Source organism: Aethalodelphis obliquidens, unplaced genomic scaffold, assembly GCF_003676395.1.
Source record: "Aethalodelphis obliquidens isolate GAN/ISIS:26980383/991018 unplaced genomic scaffold, ASM367639v1 scaffold72, whole genome shotgun sequence".
Lineage (NCBI taxonomy): Eukaryota > Metazoa > Chordata > Mammalia > Artiodactyla > Delphinidae > Aethalodelphis > Aethalodelphis obliquidens.
The window spans coordinates 9536109-9554542 of record NW_020838016.1 but is presented as its reverse complement, the minus strand read 5'-3'; the positions used below and the strand labels follow the sequence as shown (position 1 = coordinate 9554542).

The following is an 18434-nucleotide window of genomic DNA, read 5'->3' as shown; positions in this document are numbered from 1 at the left end:
GTCTCATAACGTTGTGGTCAGAAAAGATGCTTGATACGATTTCAATTTTCTTAAATTTTCTGGGGCTTGATTTGTGACCCAAGATGTGATCTATCCTGGAGAATGTTCCATGTGCACTTGAGAAGAAAGTGTATTCTGCCACTTTTGGGTGGAATGCTCTATAAATATCAATTAAATCTACCTGGTCTATTGTGTTATTGAAAACTTGTGTTTCCTTATTTATTTTCTGTTTGTATGATCTTTCCATTGGTGTAAGCGGGGTGTTAAAGTCCCCTACTATTGTGTTACTGTCAATTTCTCCTTTTGTGGTTGTTAGCATTTGCCTTATGTATTGAGGTGCTCCTATGTTGGGTGCATAAACATTTTTTTTTTTACTTTATTTTATTTTTGGCTGTGTTGGGTCTTCGTTGCCGTTAGCGGGCTCACTCTAGTTGCGGCGAGTGAGTGCTACTCTTTGTTGTGGTGCATGGGCTTCTCATTACACTGGTTTCTCTTGCTGTGGAGCACAGGCTCTAGAGTGCAGGCTCAATACTTGTGGTGCACGGGCTTAGTTGCTCCACGGCATGTGGAATCTTCTTAGGCCAGGGCTCTAACCTGTGTCCCCTGCATTGGCAGGCAGATTGTTAACCACTGTGCCATCAGGGACGCCCCATAAACATTTATAATTGTTATATCTTCTTCTTGGATTGATCCTTTGATCATTATGTAGTGTCCCTCCTTATCTCTTGTAACAGTCTTTATTTTAAAGTCTGTTTTATCAGACACAAGTATTGGTACTCCAACTGTCTTTTGATTTCCATTTGCATGGATATCTTTTTCCATCCCTTCACTTTCAGTCTGTATGTGTCCCTAGGTCTGAAGTGGGTCTCTTGTAGACAGCATATATATGGGTCTTGTTTTGGTATCTATTCAGCCAGTCTGTGTCTTTTGGTTGGGGCATTTAATCCATTTACATTCAAGGTTATTATCAATATGTATGTTCCTGTTACCATTTTCTTAATTGTTTTGGGTTTGTTTTTGTGGGTCTTTTTCTTCTCTTGTGTTTTCCGCCTAGAGAAGCTTCTTTAGCATTTGTTGTAAAGCTGGTTTGGTGGTGCTGAATTCTCTTAGCTTTTGTTTGTCTGAAAAGCTTTTGATTTCTCCATTGAATCTGAATGAGATTCTTGCTGGGTAGAGTAATCCTGGTTGTAGGTTTTTCTCTTTCATCACTTTAAGTATATCCTGCCACTCCCTTCTGGCCTGCAGAGTTTTTGCTGAAAAATCAGCTGATAACCTTATGGGGATTCCTTTTTATGTTATTTTTTGTTTTTCCCTTGCTGCTTTTAATACTTTTTCTTTGAATTTAATTTTTGTTACTTTGATTAGTATGTATGTGTCTTGGTGTGTTATTCCTAGGGTTTATCCTGTATGAAATTCTCTTTGCTTCCTGGGCTTGGGTGACTGTTTCCTTTCCCACGTTAGGAAAGTTTTCGACTATAATCTCTTCAAATATTTTCTCAGACCTTTCTTTTTCTCTTCTTCTTCTGGGACCCCTATAATATGATTGTTGGTGAATTTAGTGTTGTTCCAGAGGTTTCTGAGATTGTCTTCAATTCTTTTCATTCTTTTTTCTTTATTCTGCTCCTCGGCAGTTATTTCCACCATTTTGTCTTCCAACTCACTTATTTGTTCTTCTGTCTCAGTTATTCTGTTACTGATTCCTTCTAGTGTGTTTTTCATTTCAGTTATTGTGTTGTTCATCTCTGTTTGTTTGTTCTTTAGTTCTTCTAGATCTTTGTTAAACATTTCTTGTATTTTCTCAATCCATGCCTCCATTCTGGTTCTGAGCTTCTGGATCATCTTTACTATCATTACTCTGAATTCTTTTTCAGCTAAATTGCCTGTTTCCTCTTCATTTATTTGGTCTTGTAGGTTTTTACCTTCCTCTTACGTCTGTGACATACGTTTTTGCCGTCTCTCTCTCTCTTTCTTTTTTCTTTTTAATGAGCGGGATTGTGTTCCTGTCTTACTGGTTGTTTGGCCTGAGGCTTCCAACACTGGAGTTTGTAGGCTGTTGGGTAGAGCTGGGTCTTGGTGCTGAGATGAGGAACTCGTGAGACCTCACTCCAATGAATATTCGCTGGGGTCTGAGGTTCTCTGTTAGTCCAGTGGTTCCGTCACAGAACTCCCACCACAGGAGCTTCAGCCCGACCCCTGGCTTGTGAACCAAGATCCCGCAAGCCAAATGGGGTGGCAAAAAAAAAGAGAGAGAGAACAATAACAAAGTAAAAGATAAAATTAGACTAGGAAGCTAACAGATATGTTAGAAAGAACATAAAAATAAAAATATAGATGAATCAACAACTGGAAGGTACAATAGTACAATTGTAAAAAGGAGGCAGAGGGAAAAGAGGGAAAAAAAAAGGCAGGGATGGAGGCCTTGGCTGTGGAGGGCGGGGCCTAAGCAAGGGCAAGGTTTGGGCGGTGGGTGGGGCCTGTGCTCAGGACCCACAGGGCCGGAAAAGGCCCTCATGGCTGTGTGGGGTGGGGGGTGGGGCTTAGGCTCAAAGGAACAGGAGGGACCCAGGCGTACCCCCCACCCCTGGTCTCAGAGGCCAGGGCCTCACCTGGGAGCCCAGCAGGCTCCCTGAGCCTGATTGGGAAGGGCAAACTCCCTCTGCTCCCCTCCCACTCCTCCTGGAGGGCCCCTCCCGCCTGCCTCGCCTGATCTCCCCAGCCTCCCTCCTGTGCCCCCACAGCCTGGAGGGGGCTTTGGAGAGCAGGGTCCAGCCTGGGAGCTCAGCAGGCTCCCCGTGCCCACATGAGTGGGGCAAACAGCCTCTGCTCCTCTCCCACTACTCCCAGAGGGCCCTTCCCGCCTGCCTATCCTGCTCTCCCCAGCCTCCCTCCTATGCCTCTAGGACCCACGTGGCCTGAAGGAGGCATTGGGGGGGGGGGGTGCTACCGGCCTGGGAGCTCAGCAGGCTCCCTGGGCCAGAGTGGGCCGGGTGATCGCCCTCTGCTCCTTTCCTGCTCCTCTTGGAGGGCCCCTCCTGCCTGCCTTTCCTGATCTCCCTGGCCTCAGGGGCACCCATCCTGTCAGGCCTCCACTTCTCCTCCCCCCTGAGTTCCCCCACCTTGGGCATCAGGGTCCCCCACCAGCGGCCGGCAGGCACCCTAGTTGTGGGGCGATGCTAACTTGGCATCTTCCCACACAACCATCTTGACTCCTATTCTCACATTTCTATTAGGTAGAACAGGTAATATTATTTCCGTCTTACAGATTGAAGGAAGCTGGTGCTTAAGTGTGAGGTCACAGAATTAACAAGTAGCAAATGGAGGAGGAAACTCTTCTTCCAGCATTTTTAGATAGTCAAAAATTTAAACACCAAAACCAGTTTCCAAAAGCAAAGACTTTGTATGAATGTTACCTTAATTTTTATAAGTAGCCACAAAACCCAAAGTATTGACATAGATCAATACTTTATACCTGTTTTTCCTTAACTGTTAATCTTTATTGACCATTATATACAATTCTTCTTAGGATAAAAAGGCATTTGAATAGGATAGCATTTACATAAAGTTCAAAACTGACAAGTATAATCTTTAGTGTTAGAAATAAGGTTACATTGGGGAGGGGTAGTAACTGGAAGACAATACAAGCGTTCCCTATTTTTAATTTCTTTTTTCAAGGTCTTTTATGTTGTGCTTAGTAGTGTTCTGTTTCTTGAACTGAGTGTGGATATACATACATATGCTCATACTATAAAAATTCGTCAGATTTTATACTTATAAGTTTGCATTTTTCTATATGTCTTATATATCAACAAAAAAATTTTACTTTAAAAAATGTAAGAATTTATTTATTCATCCTTGCTTGCATCTAAAGAAATTCACAAATCTTAAAATTACTCATTTCTTTTGGCTTTTTAACATTCAGGCATGTCCATATATTGAAAAATAATTTAAAATTTTAATATTTTAAAAATATTTTCAAATTCTTCTTTCCTCAGCAAAGAAAGAATAATAAGAAGGTTCGAGTGACAGTGAAGCCCCATTTGCTATACAGAGTAAGTTTCCTGTCAGAGAATTCAGAGTTGTTGTTTTTGCTTTGAAAGTATAGAAGGAACAAAATGTTTTCAATACATTAGTAGAAAAACTTCTTAAAATTAGTGTTAATAATAATAATTAAATCTTTCTTCTCTTCAGCCTTTAGAACAGCAACATGGAGTCATTCCTGATCGGGATGCAGAGTTTCGTCTCTTTGACCGAGTTGTAAATGTGAGAGAGAACTTTTCCGTTCCAGTTGGCCTTCGGGGCACCATCATAGGAATTAAAGGGGGTAATAATTCAATATTTGACGTGTCTCCAACTGTGTTTATATTGTAGAGTGAAACACAAACTTGTGTGTGTTATACGTAAGCAGTAAGCAACTATAAATCAGGAAAAACACTAAATCCTTTTATGTTTTAGTTAAGTTTTTTCCAGCTTTAGGTTTTCAGAGAAAATTCTTCTTCTCTATCTTGTGTAATCATCTGGGAAGTGATTAAAACGTGGGGAAGTTGAGGAACGGCTGCTGAAAATTTGGTAGCTTATGTGTAGCACATTAAAATTATCTAAAACCTTAGAATACATACTTGTGTTTTCATGAAACTAAGAGAAACATTTCATCGGGCTTCATCTAACCTTGTTCAGGGCTTTACCTTAATTGTCATTGTAATCTCTTGATATCTGTGGAGAAATAAACAAACATGATGCATCAGCTTATTTGTGGTTAAAAGATTTGCATATTTATTTGAATTTTATGAATACAACTAGATATTGTATGTAAAACAGACCTATCAATCTGTTGTATAACAATGTGCATATAGTTAACACTACAATACTATACATTTAAAAATGGTTACAATGATAAATTTTATATTATATGTTTTTTACAAAAAAAGAAAAAAAAAAGAAAGAAAAATGAGAGTATGGAAAGAAAAGGGAAGAATTAGCTAAGGATCTAAAAATGCCTCAAAGGGATGCCTGGAGTGAGTAGCTTTGCAGCATAGATTCCAAAAAAAAGTCAACCCAACATGAAGCAGCAAATCAGGTACCTAGAGGTCAGAGCGCTGGCAGCACTGTCCCTCCATATCCCAGGCACTCAGCCTTGGTCTCACTGCCAGAAAGAAGGAAGAGCAGACAGGCCATGAGCCTAAGAGAGCTGCTTATTTATTGCCAACAGTGTGCCCGGCACTTTTACATTTTACATTTAACCCTCCCAACCACCTGAGAGGGAGATATTATTTCCTCGCCTAAGAGTTTAAGTGACTTGCCCAAATTTACACAAATAAGTGGCAGAGCTGGGATTTGAACTCTGTGCCCTGTTTCTTTTCTAACTTTGAGCAGTGGTTCTCCACATTTGCACATCTTCTTGGGGTCTGCCTCTAAAAAGAGAATTTTCTTCCCTGATTTTTCTTTGAATTTTTTTGGGTACATTTCTGGTGCTGAAAATGGAGGTGGGAAGGTTAAGTAGGTTAAGCCCAGGCTAAGTATGGTAAGGGTCAGATGGGTGCAATGAAGCAACCCTCCTGCTGCTATCTGTTCAGCCTCAGGCATTGGCAGTTCAAATGTTGAGCTTATTGGATTGTACTCTAATTAGATTGTCCTGAAAAAGCCTTAGAACTCTGATAACATAGAAGTTTCCTTTCTTCTGACAACCCCTATCAGTAGTAGTGACCACTTGGAATTTTGTCTTGACAAAAATTTTAAAGCTACATCTACTCTGAGTGGAAAAAGCTCTGTCATTGATTAACCATATCTGCCATGGACATGGAATATAAAGGGAAATATTTGTCTTACTGCCTTCAGCTGATACCTCATCTCCGTTGTCATCTCCACTAAAGGGGGTGAACAATCCTCTTATCAATAATCTTTTGAGTAAGTGGCTTCTCCCTCAGACGGGAAACAGGAACTTAGAAAGTGGACCTTAAGCCTTCAGAGGAGAAACTCCTGCCTCCCATTGAGCCCCACTTTCTTGGGTTTAGATTTTAGGTAAAAGTGTCAGGTGAAAGGTACAGCTAGATGGGGGAGAATGAGTAAGCTCTGCAGGCCTGGTTTCATTTGGGCAATGAGGGACCAAGAATGAGGGACCAAGAATGAGGGAAACATCCCCCAACCCCTAACATAGTATCAGGTATGGTATTAGCATTCTCCCGAGAAACAGAACCAATAGCGTGGAAAGGGGTGGGGATAGAGATGGGGAGAGAGAGAGAGAGAGAGAGAGAGAGAGAGAGAGAGAGAGAGAGAGTCAATTCTAAAGTTATGTGATAGACTCTATTATTAATTTGGGCTTAGAATTCAAATATTATTATAGTTAATTATTTCACTTTATCTTGGCATTTTAGTAAATTTAAACTTTCCAGTTATATCCCATCATCCTCTCTGCCAAAATTTATTCTTTTCTGTTCCTCCTTAAGTTTATTGCACCAGTCTTTCTCACGTGTCTCATGTCTCAGTCATGCCATCCATTATCTACCAAGTCATCTCAGCCAGAACTTCGGAGTAGTCTTTGACATCTCTGTTCTTTTTGTCTACACAGGTCACAAACTCCTGCCAGTTCTATCTAGTAGTATATCCGTTCTCTCCATTCTGTTCCTTTCATTACTGCCATGTCTTCAAATCTTCATTTCCTTTGTCTGATTGTAAGACCTTCTAAACCGCAAATTCCAAAGTTATCTCTTATTTACTCTCTTTTTATGAATAATTTCCAACATACACCAAAACAGAGAGAAAAATATAATTAATTCTCACAGCATCTAATTTAAAATAGTATTATTTTACTCTGTGAGCTTATTTTCTTTTCATTCACTCTCTGTATTGATAGTTGTAGTGCTTCTTATCCCCCAAAAACTTACATGCTGATTTTTCTTTTATCGTATGATTTTTCAGTCTCTCTCTTTTTTAAACAGCTAATAGAGAAGCTGATGTACTATTTGAAGTGTTATTTGATGAAGAATTTCCTGGAGGTTTAACAATAAGGTTTGTATTTCCAGATGATAATTATACTTTGTAAATATACCCATGTGGCCAATAACTACATTACTTGTTTATTTGTCCACAATTTCAGTTCCTAGTATGTACAAGACATCATACTTGCTACCAGGAGTGTAACAGTGAATAAGACAGACATGGTTTCTACCCTCATGGAGCTTTCATTTTAGTAGGGGGGATACATTGAGTTGGCCAAAAAGTTCGCTCGGGTTTTTTGTAAGATGGTACCAAAAACCCGAACGAACTTTTTGGCCAACCCAATAATTAACTTACTACAATATTAATTTTTTAATTAAAATGTGACAAGTGCTGGGAAGAAGTATTTCAGGTGTCTATAAGAGTATGATCTGTCCTGAGAGTTCTAGAAAGGCTTTCTTTAAGCAGTGACGTTTAAAATGGGACATGAAGAATAGGTAACTGGAGGAAGAGTGACAAGTGGTCAGGAAGAAAGAATAGCATATGCAACAGAGGACATTTTCACTCATTTAAAAACTAAAAGAATGCAGGTGTGTCAACTTCAGCAGCTGTGTAAGATTAGAGTAAGGGAGAAGAGCAAGGACCACACTACGCAGGAACTGGTAAGCCACTTTCAGGACATGCTAAGGATCTTGGTATCATGGTCTTTATCATTAAAGCAATGTGAAGCCATCAAACTCAGAAATGTGACATGATCAGATTTGCATTTTTTTTAAGGTTAAATAACTTGAGGAATAGAAATGTTCTTTGAATTGAGTGACATTTTAAGTCTTTGTCATTTGTTTTAGTGGAGTTGTGGGTGCTCAAGCTAGATTGGGTTGGTTTGAGGAGTGAATGGCAGGTGTAACAAGGGAGGCAAGAAACTGAGCTGACCCTTGAGAAGTTTGACCATGAAGGGGAGAAAAGATAACTGGGGGTGAGGAGGTTTAAAGGAAGAGGATTGGATTGTTTGTTTTTAATTTAACATGGCGGAGACTTGTTCAAATCTATTTTGGGGAGCATTAATAGAAAGAAAGTTTCAAATTATAGGAAAAAGATCATGTTAGAATGAGAGGTGCCATGGAATATTAGAAAGTGTGGGCTCTTTCACTTAACCTTTGTGTTACCTTAGGTAGGTTAGTTAAAAGCATTCTGACCCTCAATTTCCTCATCTATAATGAAGATGTGCACTTCACTAGGTGATTGTGAGGGTTAAATGAAATCCTTTCCAGTTTTCCTTTCTCCCTTCTAAACACCAACTGGAAAACTGAACTGAAGTTAGCTTAGTTTCTTTTTCTCCTCTGTTTTGATTAGTGGTAATTAAAATAAAAAATTAATTACTCTTATTTAGCCTATTTGCATAAAATCACAATCTTCAGTCCTTACAAGTAGTGATCACATTCAGAATACTATTATTGTTTTGCAACTTGAATGTGCCTATTACCCAAAGACTTTACTGTCTGCACTCTTTTTTTTTTTTTTTTTTTTTTTTGTGGTACGTGGGCCTCTCACTGCTGCGGCCTCTCCCGTTGCGGAGCACAGGCTCCGGACGCACAGGCTCAGCGGCCATGGCTCACGGGCCCAGCCGCTCCGCAGCATGTGGGATCCTCCCGGACCGCGGCACGAACCTGCGTGACCTGCATCGGCAGGTGGACTCTCAACCACTGCGCCACCAGGGAAGCCCTACTGTCTGCACTCTTAAATGCAGCAGCAGGGTCTGGATCCCATATCTGATTTTATTTTTCATGAAAATGTTTGATTACCAATAACTTTAGGCAAAATAACTTTGAAATATATTTTTAGGATGATTAACTTTTTTCTCAGGGTTTTTTTTTTCCTCTCCTAGGTAGAGACACCGGATTTCTTGACTGACTGAGAGCTGTGTAAAAGATTACATGCCTGCAATATATTCATTTCTATAATGCAGAATCTTAAACTATAGTTCTCACAAAATTATTTTCTAGAAATCTTACAAAGATTTCTCATGAAGGAATTCTACTTCCCCATGATCTCAGAATATAAGAAAATTACTTTCTAAAGAGGTGATAGAGTTGAAAACTTTTGACCAGAGAAGGCTTATTTTAATATCTAAACACTTTTATCAAGGCCAGGAAGGAAGGAAATCGCAAATACTTGTCTCTTAGCCTTCCCAGTTCTGGAACATTAAGATGGGAAGATGAGGATAAAAAGAACTGGACTCAACAATTGATCAGGAGACAAAAGTGATCAAAGCTAACATTTGCCCTGTTGCATAGGTAGAGCCACACTAGCTCCACACGGGGTAGCTTCATAACCTTTTAAAGAAGTTTGACATTTAATTCATGAATTTTTGGTTAACTCAGCTATTATGTTGCAAGCCTTCTGAGGACAAACTAACACACACACACCTCTACACATACAACTATACCTCTAGAACATTTTCAGAAACTTTTCAGAAATCTTATAAATTGAGATCTTTCTATGATTTCAAGTTCCTTTACTGAATTTAAAAGTAATATTTCTTAATTAGGATTACGGACTGTCCACCCCAAAATTATTTGATTCTTTTAGCTCCCTTTAGTATTAATTTCCTCTGACCCTGATAAAACTTTTTACCTTTAGGTGCTCACCTGGTAGAGGTTATCGACTGCCAACAAGTGCCTTGGTGAACCTTTCTCATGGGAGTCGCTCTGAAACAGGAAATCAGAAGTTGACAGCCATTGTGAAACCACAGCCAGCTGTGAATCACTATAGCTCAAGTTCATCAATTTCATCTGGTCATTTGGGAGGTCTGAACCATTCCCCTCAATCACTTTTTGTTCCTACTCAAGTAAGACTTTTATTTAAATAATGATCTTGAAAATATCTGTTTTCTCTTTGTATATTTACTTGGTAGACTAACACTTATTTTGTCTTATATCACCCAAATGTCCTATATTATCTCCTACAAAATGACATTAATTTGAAAGGTAAGGGAGAGGACTATATCATGTTTATCAAAGGCAATTTTCAAATTCCCACCATATAACTCATGGGTGATTTCCTTTATTTCATCTTCCTCAGGGCAAAACTTGAATTGTTTTGTGTGAGATACTTAACTTTATTTAATTCCATGGCCCCAAATTTTAACCAAACTTTTTGTTTTGTTTGTTTTGTTTTGTTTTTAAACATCTTTATTGGAGTATAATTGCTTTACATTGTTGTGTTAGTTGCTGCTGTATAACAAAGTGAATCAGCTATATGCATACATATATCCCCATATCCCCTCCCTCTTGAGCCTCCCTCCCACCCTCCCTATCCCACCCCTCTAGGTGGTCACAGAGCACTGAGCTGATCTCCCTGTGCTATGCAGCTGCTTCCCACTAGCTATCTGTTTTACATTTAACCAAACTTTTTAATCCAAATAGCACATGTTTATTATAGACTAATTAGAAAACAGATAAGTAGATGATAACAAAGGAAACAAGCAAAAATCCTCTCAAATCTCATAGGTAACCACTGTCAAATTTTGTTGCATATTTTTCTAGATTTTTAATTTGCATGAAACCAGTTCTCCATAAGTAATAGCTGATTTTTTTAATCAGATTATTTTTGTGTAAGATAAAAAATTTTTTAATTTTTTTAAAATTTTATTTATCTTTGGCTGCATTGGGTCTTCGTTGCTGCACGCAGGCTTTCTCTAGTTGCAACGAGAGGGGGCTACTTTGTTGTGGTGCACAGCCTTCTCATTGCAGTGGCTTTTCTTGTTGCGGAGCACAGGCTCTAGGTGCACGGGCTTCAGTAGTTACAGCACGTGGGCCCTAGAACATGCGGGCTTCAGTAGTTGCGGCGCGTGGGCTCAATAGTTGTGGTGCATGGGCTCTAGAACACAGGCTCAGTAGTTGTGGTGCAGGGGTTTGGTTGCTCCACGGCATGTGGGATCTTCCTGGACCAGTGATCGAACCTGTGTCCCCTGCATTGGAGGTGGATTCTTAACCACTGAGCCGCTAGGGAAGTCCCAAAAATTAATATTAAAATAAATATTATTAAATATTAGCTTGAATAAGATAATATGCCAGTACACTGGAAGACCAAAAAAAAATCTTCTGGTGGGATATTGATTCAGTATAATCTTTTATAGCATTTGTTATGCTTTAAATATTTTTTAATAACCAATTACGTCTGTAGAAGAACATTTTCACTCCAGCAGTATACTTTTATGGTTACTATACAGAGCTCCAGAAAAAAAGAACTAAGATAGCAGATAATGAAATTTAAATATCCTGTCTACTGCTAAATAGCTTTAATAAATAAATTATTTGATTTTTAGTCTGAATCTTTATTTTTTCATGTTTCAGTTTTCCTTAAGTTTTTTGTACTTTCCCAGGTACCTGCTAAAGATGATGATGAATTTTGCAACATTTGGCAATCCTTACAGGGATCTGGAAAGGTTCAACACTTTCAGCCACCTCTACAAGAGAAGGTTAGTATACCTTGCTTGATGGACATTTAATTTTTTTTAATTTATTTTATATTTCTATTTTAGGTATGCAGTGATTACTTTTCCTCCTGAAATCTCATAAAATAGAAATAACACTTTGATCTTGAATTTTCATAGTTCTCTTAGGCTACATGTGTTTTTGGACTAATGAGTAAGAATGTAGACAATTTTTCTTTTTAATAAAGGCTTTAATGGCACTCATTAACTTATTCACTTCCACTTGAATATATAGCTTTATGCTGGCAGTTGGTTGTCTTAGATGTGAATGAGCAAATTCACATTCCTTGATAGAGTTTAAGAAAAGGAAAGAAATTCTGCTGAAAGAGTAGACTCAGGCACCAAAAAAAAAGGAAAAAGAAAAGGAATGAATTCCTACTACATTTTTTGCTAATTACTAACCTAACTTCTCAGCTTAGGTCAAAAAGGAATGTCCTCTCAGGTTTATAAACCAGTAGCCTGCACCATGAGGGCCTAATTTATTCTAATGTCCCCCCGTGATGGTGGCGTCATCAGTGCTAGGGAGGGGAAAATAGCAAAGGGAATGTTCGTAAAGTAAACATGAAACGTGAGAGTGACAACAACACTGTAAGTCAACTGTACTTCAGTTTTTAAATAAATAATAATAAAGTGGGAAAAATAATCTAAACAAAGTAAAAAAAAAAAGTGAGAGTTACAACGCACAGGTCACTTCTGCCAATATGCTCTTTTAAGTTTTCCTTAGATCATTCATAAATCTTTCTACATAAATGTAATCCATAACCAGATTTTTTAACCCTCTTTTCCTCTCTCATTTATTTAATATGGCTAATTCCTCAAGAGTGCTTTTTTATCATTCATTCAACGTGTATTTATTAAGTGCCTACCATGTGCCAGGCATTGTTCTATGCACTGAGAATATAGCTGCAAACAAAACAAAAATCCTGGCTCTCATACAGTTAGTACTGTAGGGAGGAAAGGACAATAAATAAGACCAAAAAAAATGGTATATTAGATGATAATATAAGTTTGAGAAAAATTGCAGGGAAGCAGGATAGGGAATTTTGGGGAGGGGGAAGGCAAGGTTTTTCAGGGTTTTTGTTTTTGTTTTCTTATTGTTGGTTTTTTAGGGGGGTTTTGTTTTTTTTTTTTTTTGCTTTGTTGATTTGTTTTCTGGTTTGGGTTTTTTTTTTAATTTTGGTTGTGCTGGGTCTTGGTTGCAGCAGGCAGGCTCCTTAGTTGCAGCTCATCAGCTCCTTAGTTGCAGCAGGTGGGCTCCTTAGTTGCAGCTCATCAGCTCCTTAGTTGTGGCACATGGGCTTCTGAGTTGCAGCAGGCAGTTTCCTTAGTTGCAGCTCACAGCCTCCTTAGTTGCGATTTACTGGCTTCCTAGTTGCAGCACATGGACTCCTTAGTTGTGGCATGCGAACTCTAAGTTGCAGCATGCATGTGAGATCTAGTTCCCGGACCAGGGATCAAACCCGAGCCCCCTGCCTTGGGAGTGTGGAGTCTTAACCACTGCACCACCAGGGAAATGCCCTGCAGTTTTAAGTGGAATGTTCAGGTAACATTTGAACAAAGATTTGAACGAAATGAGGAGTGGATATACAGATATCTGAGGGGAGAGTATTCAAGACAAAGTCAAAGGCCCTGTTGGGGGTGGTGACCCCTGGCATACACAAGGATGAGGAGACCATTTGGCTGAATCAGTAGGGTGAGTTGTAGGAAATGGAATTAGAGAGGTAAGAGATTGATACTATGTAGGACCTCCTGGACCATTATAAGGACATTGGCTTTTTACTCAGTGAGATAGGGAATCAGCAGAGGGTTTTGCACAGCAGAGTGACATGATTTGACTTATATTTTAATAGGATCACTCTGCCTGCTATCTTGAGAATAGAATGTAGAGGAACCAAGGTGGAAACAGAGACTAGTTCAGAGACTATTGAAATCATCAAGATAGAGTTGATATTGACTTGGACCAGGGTAGTAGGACCCTGTGAAAAGTGGTCAAATTCTAAACATATTTGGAAGGGATTTCCAGCTGATGATGAATTGGATATGCGGGTAAAAGAGAAAGAATGTATTAAAGGACGTGACTGTTAAGGCCTGGATAGAGGGGCTATTAACTGAGGTGGGAAAGACTGCAGATCTGGTAGGTTTGTGGGGGAAGATCAGGAGTTCAATTTTGTTAAGTTTGAGATGTATACTAAACATTTAAGAAGAGTTATTGGAGTTAGATACTTGAGTGGAGATGTAGAGTTGGACATTGAGTCTGAAGGTCATCAATGTTGTCCAGGCTGGAGAGAGAAATTTGGGAATCATTATATACATATATATGTATATACACCCACACATATACATATATGTGTGTATATGTGCATATGTGCATATATGTGTATATATCTATATTTATTTATCTATATCCAAGAAAGTGGATAGATAGAAAAAAAGTTCAACAACTTAGCCTTAGAGCATTCCATCCTTCAAGAGTCAGTGAGACTAGGTGGAACTAACAAAGAAGACTGAGAAGGAATGGCTGGTGACGGGAAGAAAATCAGGGAAGGGTGGTTTCTAGATGCCACGTGAAGAACAGATGTCAGAGAGAACAGAGTAATCAACTGTGTCAAACGCTGCTGATGGATCAATTAAGATGAAAACTGAGAATTGACTATGCACAGAATTCAGCACACGAAGGCCATTGGGAACCTTGACAAGAACAGTTTCAGTTAAGTGATAGGAGCGAAATACTGATTTGCGTGGGTTTAAGAGAAAAGAGGAAGAGAGAAATTGGAGGCAGCAAATATGGATAATTCTTTCAAGGAGTTTTGCTCTAAGAGAAAACATTACCCCGAGTCTCTCCTCTTTCCTTTCCCTATTTGTTCAGGTTCTTTGTTAACCTCTGTTCTTCCAGCCTTTCACTGGGGGCTGTTCCCTAAAACGCAACAGTTTTCTTTTCCCTTTTGCCTTATTCCTTGACTGGTGACTTTGGGTCTTTCTTCTCTGCTAATTAACACTTAATCTATGTCTCTAATTCCAACCTCTCAATCAAGATCTAACCCAATATCTCCAACTTTCTAGAAGACAGGTATAGATGGATGCTCCGCCATCACCTCGACTTCAGGATGTCTCACAACTGACCTCATCTAAAGCCTCTTCTCTTATCCTTATTTTCTAACGCAACCATTTACTCAGGCATATAATCTGAAAAGCATGAAGTCAAAAATTTTTGCTTCTTCTCTCTAACATTTTTTGCATTGAATCCCCAAATCTTTTTACCCCTTCTCAGTTTTTACAACTGGACCTTAAATTGTCATCCCAGCCCTAGATTAACCTCCTATCTGTGCTTCCTGTTTCTTATGTCTTTCCTTTCTAGTCCTTCTTACATAGTACTTCCTACCTAATCTTTCCTAAAGAGCCTTTCACCAGTGTTGCTCAATCATGGCATAATTGAGCAACGTATCTAATAATAAGGACTCCTGCTTTTGAACTCAGTTTATGCCCTGTGGCAGTGTAGTGAAGATAAATCTGGTATTAGACTCAGAATCAGGAAATTGGGTTTTGTGCCTCAAGTTGCACAAATCTGATTTCCCTGGGCTTCTGTGGCCTCGTGTATAAAATTACGGCTTGGACTTAGATGAACTCTGAGGTCTTTTCCAGCCCTCAAATAGTGTTGTTCAAATACTCTAGAATGTATAGGGCTTCCTGTTTAATAGTAGTGGAATTCAACCTCAACTCGAACTAATATTTAGGCCTTCTATAATCCAACTCTGCCTAGTTCTTATATAAAGTATGTCAACTATTTGGTAAAATGGTCTGTTCTAATCAGATTGGTCTCCTAACTTTCCCTTTCCCATAAACAGGTAATTTCCACTTCAGATTCTGTGTTTGCATTGTTCCTTCCACTTAGGATGCCCTTTCCTCTCTCACTGCCAAAAAGTCTACTAGCTATGACCACCAATTTCCTTGAGATGGAATGCCACACTTGATATTATATTTCCTCAGAATCTTCTGTATGTATCTCTTATTATTAGGTGCTATTTCATTATTTATATCAGCTGAACACTCCCATGTTTTATGTCTTGTATATTCTAAGAATTATGAGCCACCACATATAACACTTATATCCATGAAGCCTTAATAAGCAGCCTGGAATTCATCTGATAAGCAAATTATAGAGAACTCAACATGATTTTTTTTTATAAAAAAAGGTATTCATGCTTCTGGAAAAGGCAAAACTATAGAGTCAGTAAAAATATCAGTGGTTGCCAGAGATTATTGGGAATGGGAGAGATGAATTGGTGGAGCACAGAAGATTTTTAGAGCATTGAATATGCTCTGTATGATACTATAGTGATGGACATATGTCGTTACACACTTGTCCAAACCCATAGAATATACAACACCAAGAGTGAACCCAATGTAAAATAAGGACTTGGGGTAACAATTATATGTCATTGTAGGTTCATCAGTTGTCACAAATGCACCACTCCAGTGGGGATGTTGATAATGGGGAAGGCTATGCATGTGTGGGGCGGGAGGTATAGGGGAAATCTCTGTACCTTCCTCTCAGTATTGGTGTGAACCTAAAACTGCTCTTTCAAAAAGTCTTCAAGGGCTTCTGGTGGCGCAGTGGTTAAGAATCCACCTGCCAACGCAGGGGACACGGGTTCGAGCCCTGGTCTGGGAAGGTCCCACATGCCGCAGAGCAACTAAGCCTGTGCGCCACAACTACTGAGCCTGTGCTCTAGAGCCCACGAGCCACAACTACTGAGCCCGTGTGTCACAACTACTGAAGCCCACGCGCCTAGAGCCCGTGCTTCGCCACAAGAGAAGCCACCGCAATGAGAAGCCCACTCACCGCAACAAAGAGTAGCCCCCGCTCGCCGCAACTAGAGAAAGCCCATGCCCAGCAACAAAGACCCAGCACAGCCAAAAATAAATAAATAAATTTATTTTTTTTAAAAAGTGTTTAAAAAAAATTCAAGTCTTTATTGGCAGAATATGGCAATGTGACTGACACAAATAGCTTTATGTAGACATCAAACAGAAGAACTCAAAAAAACATACTTAAAAGTAGGATATTTTCTTTCTAATTAAACTTAGGGCACTTTTTCTCTGAAATGGTACTGTGCACATGGGTTTTAGAGTTAGAGCTCAGATATCAGCTCTCCTATTTAGTTCTGTAACCAATTACATTATCACTTTGAGCCTCAGTTTACTCCTCTATAACATGGAATCAAAATACACCATAGCATTTTTATGATTATAGCATTATTATAATGATGTTAAGATAATGGATGCAAAGTACATCTTAACCATGCCTGGCACATAATAGACACACAGTATTCGTTCACACCAATTTATTGAACCTGCTGTTCTAATTCCCTTCTTTAGAGTCAGAATCCCTCACAAGCCATTGTGCTATGTGGATGGAAATCTCTTGGCCCTTTTTTTTAAAGAGTAAAGAGCCCTTTTTTTAAAAGAGTAAAGAGCCCTGGTAAAGAGCCCACATGTACCCAGTGTTCATTTGTCTGTGCTCAGAAAAAATTAAATAGGGCCCACCAAAAGCAAAATTGTGTAATCATTGTAAAGTGATTAATTTGTATTGAACATCTCCAGCCCCTACTTCTGCTTCCCCTTCCCACTTCAGCTGTGGCAAGTTATCTGTCTCTTTTTGCCTTCAGGTCTCTTCTCCCTATCAGAAAGCAAAAGGATCTGCTGTGATCTTTATATGAAACTTACTCATGTCATTTTGCTAATTTTGCCCATTCATGCACTGTCTCAATTACAGCAGCTTTATAATCAGTCTTGCTATCTGGTAATAGTCTTCCAGCAATTGAAAACCTTGACATTATAAATATTAATTAATAAAAATCAGATATTAGGGGAAAGGATGTGAAAGGGCTAATAATATCCTCAACTTTTATAACATAGGGACAGGAATGATGAATTTTTTAAAACTCTGATGGAAATTTTTAAAATAACGAAGTCAAGAAAATAGTATAATAAATCTACATGTACCCATCCTTTACCTTGAACATGTCCACTTCTGTTTCTTCCATGATACCTACTCATTTCCTATCCCCACATACCCCAGAGATAGGATTATTTTGAAGCAAATCTAGAGGGATCTTTAGAGACTGATATTTCTGTTATGAAGAAACATTCACCTAAAGTTTAATCTTTAGTTTCTCTTTAACTTCAAAGAAAATTAGATTGAATTCTTTCTGTTGAAAGCATTTTTGTAAAATGATTGTTTTCTGTGTACCTTACTATCTAACTAATGCATAGAGAAACGTCTGGAGTGGTGATCGTAATGTTAATGGTTATTTTGGGGGCGGTAGAATTTGAGTGGTTTTCTTAAATTCTCTATACTTTTCTGCATTCCTTAAATCTTTTTCTAGTGAGCTCTATAACTTTTATAAAAATAATAAAGTATTTATTAAGCATTGAGGAAGAGAAGTAGTTTTAATATTAAGAGTTTGTTTAAATCATTTATAAGAATTTTAATTTTCAGGGTGCAGTTCTACCTCAAGAAATAAGTCAAGTAACTCAACATCACAAATCTGGCTTTAATGAGAACAGCGTTAAGCAAAGAAAACATGAGCCTCACAGAAAATGTAAGTTATGAGTTAGAAAGTATACTTGTGGTGCTAACTGCTTCCTTTTATTTTTGTTAATTAACAGCTTTATTGAGTTATAATTCATACATGATAAAATTCATCCTTTTAAAGTATACAGTCAGTGTTTTTTGGTGTTTTCACAAAGTTGTACAACCAGTGCCACTGTCTAAATTTAGAACAATTTCATCTCCCCAAAAAGAAATACCATACTTATTAGTAGTGATTCCCCTAGCCCTGGCAACCACTAATTTACTTCTGCCTCTGTGGATTGACCTATTCTGGATATTTCCTGTAAACAGAACCATAAAATATGGGACCTTTGAGACTGGCTCCTTTCACTTGGCATAATCTTTTCAAGGTTCATCCATGTTGTAGCATGTATCAGTACTTCATTCCTTTTTACA

General features: G+C 38.7%; 1 protein-coding gene across 2 annotated transcripts in view; it reads left to right on the top strand.

Moving 5' to 3' along the window:
* XRN1 (5'-3' exoribonuclease 1) overlaps positions 1 to 18434 on the top strand; it is a 101936-nt gene that overhangs the window by 65251 nt on the left and 18251 nt on the right. For both annotated transcript variants that reach the window (XM_027091648.1, XM_027091649.1), the window contains exons 28-33: positions 3993 to 4049; positions 4189 to 4321; positions 6933 to 7002; positions 9571 to 9778; positions 11315 to 11410; positions 17925 to 18027. In XM_027091648.1, coding sequence (XP_026947449.1) covers positions 3993 to 4049; positions 4189 to 4321; positions 6933 to 7002; positions 9571 to 9778; positions 11315 to 11410; positions 17925 to 18027 — 667 coding nt within the window. The remainder of the gene's footprint in view (positions 1 to 3992; positions 4050 to 4188; positions 4322 to 6932; positions 7003 to 9570; positions 9779 to 11314; positions 11411 to 17924; positions 18028 to 18434) is intronic.